At 38.9% G+C, this 6,468-nt stretch overlaps 1 protein-coding gene across 1 annotated transcript in view; it reads left to right on the plus strand.

Annotated features, from left to right (window-relative positions):
- Positions 1-5,904, plus strand: part of babam2 (BRISC and BRCA1 A complex member 2) — a 93,525-nt gene extending 87,621 nt beyond the window's left edge. Inside the window, exons 9-12 of the mRNA XM_077580556.1 lie at positions 1,624-1,694; positions 1,826-1,908; positions 2,010-2,163; positions 3,922-5,904. Of these exons, the coding sequence (XP_077436682.1) occupies positions 1,624-1,694; positions 1,826-1,908; positions 2,010-2,163; positions 3,922-3,985 (372 nt within the window). The 3' untranslated portion in view covers positions 3,986-5,904. The remainder of the gene's footprint in view (positions 1-1,623; positions 1,695-1,825; positions 1,909-2,009; positions 2,164-3,921) is intronic.
- The last annotated feature ends 564 nt before the right edge of the window (positions 5,905-6,468 follow it).

The raw sequence follows: 6,468 nt of genomic DNA on the forward strand, positions 1-6,468 counted from the left end.
AGCTAGTAATTGCATTCATCTGTCATGACTTAATAGTAAAAGTTCTGCCTTTATTGTTTTATTGGGGCCAAATGTCTAATCAACGAACTGCAACTTCTAGAAGTCTGCTGTGGTTGTACGTCCATTGTGTACATCAGTGTGATAGAACTTATGTTGTTTTTTTTTGTTGCGTATTATTGAAACTAAAGGTGCATTCCAGAGTAAATGTGAATTTTAATGTGAACGTTTTTCTACATCATGTATTTATTTATTGGAGTGCACGTACTTGCACTCACTCATACACGAGCTTGACACAAAGGCTGCAGTTACGCTTTTGATGCTACTTTATGTAACAGATCATTCCTTTTGAGTTACAGTTGTGAGATTGTATTGGTACAGTTTTAAATATAACATCTTATTTGACTGCCAGGTGTTAAAATGAAAGACTTCATGCTTGTGTGTGTGCACAAAGATGTACTTTTGATCTGCAAGTCCTTTGCCTTTAAACTGAAAGCAACCATTGCATGCTTTATTCTGTTAATGTTTCTCTCAGCCACAACGTTGTTGACATTCTGGGCAGGTTCACTCTGAATGCTCTCGAACTGTATTTTTCTTTGATTTACACGTTGACCGGAATTACTTCTGAACCCAGGCATTTTAGTTTCTATTAACCTTTACTGTCACTTCCAAGAGTAATGTTGTTAACTCAATCACTGCCATTGACGGCTATAGACGTCAAAAATTTATTTTAACTATTTCTATTAGTTTAACATTTGTTTTCACTTTTGTTAACAAGAGTATGAATACATAGGGGAAAAAATGATTGTACATTTAAAACAGATATAAAATTTGTAATTATTCGTGAGTTAACTAGTGGAGTCATGTAATTAATTACAATTACAAATTTTAATCACCTGACGCCCCTAATTTTTACTAATCTTTTCTATTATCGTGTCAGGTGATTCAAATTTGTAATTGTAAATAATCGCATGACTTCAATAGTTAAGTCATGATTAATTACAAATTTAATATCTGTTCAAAATTTACAATACATTGTTTTTTTAGATTTTTATTTTCTTGTTAACAAAAGTGGAAACAAATTTAAACTAATAGAAATAGTTCAAATGAATTTTTGACGTCTGTAGCCGTCAATGGCAGTGATTAAACTGGTAATAAAAAAATGGCCCGCGTTGCTAGGATTATCTGCAAACTATGATGCAAATCTCTAACATTTCCTGGGACATCATGAACTGCCCATTACTGTTGAATTTGATCTTCAGTGCAACATGTTCTCATGAAAAATAGGCATTTAGTGGGGTGGCGTCTGCCACCCCTTGCCTCCCCCTAGTTCCAACAGGAAAAACTTGAATAAGTTTATGCAATTTTGTGTGTGCTTAATTGTAGTGCATTGTTTTTGTATTCAAAAATAGGTTGGGCAATTTGTTATGAGATGGTTCTTTTTAAAATGTTAAAATAATTACATATTTTAAAAATAATCATATCATACCGTGCATACGTATATCCCAAAACCCTTTACCCATTTGTTTCAAATGACACATTTTAGACAAAAAATACGACATAATTACTAGTCTATAGTGTTGCTGTTTTGCTTTGAAACTTATCTCCCTGTTTTGTTGTGTGAAGGTGCAGTATGTCATCCAAGGCTACCACAAGAGGCGGGAGTACATTGCTGCATTCCTCAGCCACTTTGGAATGTGAGTTAACAAGAGAGGATCACCTCCTCCTCTCAAGGCTTCAGCGACCATTCATTTGTCTCTGCCTCTAATCTTTTACTAGACTCCATGGTGTATATGTAATCAGTGTGTGCACTGTGTGTGTGTTGCAGGGGAGTGGTGGAGTATGATGCTGAGGGATTTACAAAGCTTACACTTCTACTCATGTGGAAAGATTTTTGTTTCCTAGTACATGGTAGGAGCATCACAAAAAAACACGGCATACTATTGTGAAGCACACACACAACTCTACCTTATCAATAAATGCCCTGATTGTGTCCTTGCTCTCCTTCGTAGTGGATCTCCCGCTGTACTTCCCCAGAGACCAGCCCACCCTCACCTTCCAGTCTGTGTATCACTTCACCAGCAGCGGGCAGCTGTATTCTCAAGTGCAGAAGTCGTACCCTTATAGCCCACGCTGGGACGGCAATGAAATGGCCAAGAGGGCAAAGTAAGGACAAATGTGATTACATGAGTTGTTGGGAGAGAAGGCCTCGTGGAAATTGTTTAGGACAATTGTCACGAGAATATCAAGCTCTATGTTTGCCTTGTTGTGTTTTGCATGGCGAAGGCTGGAGTGAAGACCACTCTAAAAACAGTTGGGTCAAAAATAACCCTTTCATGGGTCAAAAATGGACAGATCCTCTACTTGGGTCAATTTGACCCAATTTTGGCTTAAAATTTGTGTCGTATTGTATAAAACAACCCAGAAAGTTGGGTCAGATCATCTATTTAGGTCAGTTTGATCCACCTTTGGGTCAAAAATTGGGTTATTTTCTAAAAAATAAAAATAAAAATAAAAAATAAACAGAAAGTTGGGTTAGATCCTCTACTTGGTCAATTTGACTCAAATCTGGGTAAAATATCGGGTCATTTTGTATGTAATGACCCCAAATTTTGGGTCAGATACTCTACTTTGGTTAATTTGACCCAACTTTGGCTCATAAATTGGGTAATTTTCTATAAAACAACCCAGAAAGTTGGGTCAAATTGAACCAAAGTGTGGATTGGTTCTTTTTTTTTTTATTATCTATAATTGGGTTACTTTTGACCCAACTTTTTAGAGTGTACAGAAAGGTTTTCCTTTTTAGTTTAAAATGACTTTTTTTAACCTCCAGCATCCCTCACCCAACCCTGGTCAATTGCAGAACCCACGGTGTGTTTTTTGTGGGGGGTTTTGGCAAAGTTTTAAATCCATCTGTGTTCTGTCGTACTAGCTAGCTAGTACTAAGCTAACCTGGAAGGGTTCCTATCCGCGCTTCAGCATCCAAGTTTGCTAACTGCCTTCATGCTTGGACGCCATCAGAAGCCATCAGCAAAACAACAACAAATGCAAAGGATACATTGCCTCGATGGGCTTTATTGACTGATTGCTTAACAGTTGAATTTAATGCTCATCAGCCGACTAAACTTGCAAACATACACTGTCCCATGCCTCTCCCACACTGTGTCAATGTATCGGATGGGTCAGGTGGAATCCTCGTACCTCCATTTTTGGTCTCTGTTTGGACACACCAGCAATATGTTAACTAACAATAAGTCTGGCATGGCTCAAGTGGTAGAGTGGCTGTCTTCCACTCTTCCACTCTTCCCAACTGAAGGTTGTGGGATCGTTCCTCATCCCTTGAGTGTTTTATTGTTGTTGTTTGTTGTATTTTATTCTCTTGCAAGTGTAAAGTTGACTCTATGTAGAGTGAGACCCAATATAGTCTTTTTTTAGAGTAAAATTTACTTTATGAAATTTACTGTGTAAGAACTTCAATATTGCTAAATGGAATGTTTTGTAAAGAGGAATGGTCCAAAATTCCTTTTGGCTATTTTGCAACCGTGGGCTGCAATGACTTGCTTGGTAGAGATTATTGCAACCAAAGGGCCAATTATTAAAGTCGGAAGGTTTACATACTTTTTCCATGCTGCACTGTGACATTTACATGTTGTGATCATTAAAACCATGGAAGAGATCAATTGTCTTTGTGCTATTAGTTTAAGCAAAGATCAGATCAGATTTTGTGATCAATTTATGCAGGAATTCAGGTAATTCCAAAGGCTTCACAAGTTCTTGCACCTGTAGTTTGTCAATACTCTACAAAAAAAAATTATAACCATTATCCAGTGATGGTGTCATCTTTGTTTCATTGACGAACAATGTTGCACGTTTTACAAACACTGATCTTACACTATCCCTCCTCTTCCTCCCTCTCTTCTGCAGGGCTTACTTCAAGACTTTCATCCCCCAGTTCCAAGAAGGCGCCTTTGCCAACGGGAAACTCTAGTTCCCTGCAGCTCTATTGACATGCCTGTGGTCCTGTGAATGTGTTGCTACATGCCATTGTGTACCTGTGTGCACTCTGTGTGCACGCGTGAACTGAAAATCCTGCAGCAAAATCCTGTGTGCATTTTAGTACACAAACTGTACATTTTGTCACCATTCTATTCGGGCTAAGCCTTTTGCATCTGTGACCCACCATAGTAAAGTGCGTCAGAGGTCAAGCTTCTAACCCTTTTCTCAATTTAAAATAAAATAAACATTGTGAAGTGTTCAAAATACACATTATTTACAAGATACGCAACAAAAAAACAATCACTATATCCATGCGGAGAATTCCCAAAGTATAAAGCGGACTGTTCCCTTTTGCTAATTTCGTACTCATTTGATAATTCCACATCACAATGACTTAATATATGGCCAATAATCCGCAGGATTTTCCATAAACATAATCACCATGAACTCTAGCATTGCAACAGTTACTATGCAAGAGTTCCTGTACCCCAAATTAATGGCCTCTGATTGGTCTCTTGCTGTTTAGTAGCGTAATCACGGATACACGCCGGCACGGTGTAACAGCCCGGCTAGCCGTCGTGTCTATGTGGCGGCCATGTTGGCAGGGGTGACTTTCCCATCAATGGCAATGCATGGACATTGAAAACAAGTCATAACTTGCTCATTTCTCAACCAATTTTTTTTTTAGCTTTACTCTTTTAACAATGTCAAAGCGTGTAATTTCAATATACACCATTTGGAGGAGGGGGAAACAAAAAAGATTTGTACCCGTGGAAGGTTACTCCTTTTCTCTTACAGTAACTATACATTGTTGTACGTATGAAGCACAGTGTACCTGCATTCTTAGACTTCTTCTTTTCTTGCCATCCAGACACAAACATCACGACTTTGACCCTCCTAGCGCAGTGTCAAAACACAAAGTGGGTGTGTCATCTACCTTTTCACATTTGTGCTAATGAGTAAAACTGATGTCATGAGTAGCGTAGCGCAATGGTTGATATAATTGTAAAGCTGAGATCATTCTCTTTTTGATGAGTCCAAAACCTCATTTTTGAAGTATGGGTCACTGTGACTCATTTTGCTGTTGCGGGTCACATTTAAATTAAGTTGTCCAAGCACTGCACATACTACAGGTAACAACTAGCAGTAGCGCTGAGGGATCAGGCTGAACTGGTTCTAGCTGGTCGTAAACAGTAATAGGTCTTTGCTGTGAAGGGACTTTTTTGACAGAAAATGTGAAATGTGATGGCCTGTAAAATCTCACCTCTGTGTGCTCACAATATCTAGCATGTCTTTTTCCTTGTGTTATGAACTGGAGCAGTAATTCATAAAACCAATGTTTTTTTTGTTTTTTTTTGGTGTTTGCTATCACTGATTCCAACTGCAAATATGTTTAAGCAGTTTCCGTATGTGCTGTCAGAAGACTGTAAAACTCCACCTCCCCCTTTAGACGTGTCCCAGGAATCCTTCCACTGATCAATCACAAGTGACACATCGACTAGAGAGGTAAATACTATTTAATTAGTCATTTTTGTGTACGATTCATATTCTCATAGAAATATTGCTCTTCCACTTGTGTAAAGGTATTCGTTAGTGTGTACACTTTAATCCAGCGGCATGAGTGAGGGACTGTTCTTTTCAAGCCCTCAAGTGCATTTGTTTAATAAGGAGCCATGGCGCAGAGGTTGTGTGTGTGCGCACGCCACGTGAGGCAGAGTGTGTGTGCGCGCTTGTTTTCGTCATTAAATATGAGGGTCATAGTTAGGGGTCCTTCCTGTCCTTAGGCGCAGCCTTTTGCTATATTTATTGTTGGTAATGCAGCAACTGTCAAGTCTAATTGAGAACTATAGGCTGAATGTTTCTGGGGCATTTAATAGCATCAAGGCTCTTAATAAAATAATTAAAAAAGCACGATTCTTTTTGTCTTTTTTTACTGCCCCGCTCCTTGTTTTTTGCTCTAACCTTTGCTGACCTGCTTACAAAACATCGCTTTTGTCAGCCCAGGGATGAGCCAGAGTCAGCTTTGCTATTGGGAGGGAAGTTCAGAGGGGGGTCAGAAGAATGGGGGCCATCTTAAAAGAGTAGTTCAACTTGACAGTCAACTTTAGACGTAGCACTTAAAAGTTAGCGTCTGATTTGCAATCCTGATGAACGTCTGGCTTGATAAAGTCCACAACCTGAATTTAGAAAAAGTCAATCCAGGGTTTATGTTGGATGAAATATCAGAGGAGTGATTCAGACTTCAACATTTCTAAGACTGACATTGCGCTGAGAGAAGTTTGTTGGCCTAGTTTGTTTCAATGGGGCGGGGCAGTGGTTGCATTCTCTCTTAAAGTTCATCACTGAGTTTGACGTTGAACCAAGGTGACATAATCCCTTTAAGTAACTTGTAAACAATCCGCTGCAAAGTGTCTGTAATTATGTCACCTTTGCGCCGCTTAAGTCACATTTACTTAGCCTTCCTTCCTTCCTTCC

The sequence above is a fragment of the Vanacampus margaritifer genome, chromosome 1 (genome assembly GCF_051991255.1).
Source record: "Vanacampus margaritifer isolate UIUO_Vmar chromosome 1, RoL_Vmar_1.0, whole genome shotgun sequence".
Taxonomy (NCBI): Eukaryota; Metazoa; Chordata; class Actinopteri; order Syngnathiformes; family Syngnathidae; genus Vanacampus; species Vanacampus margaritifer.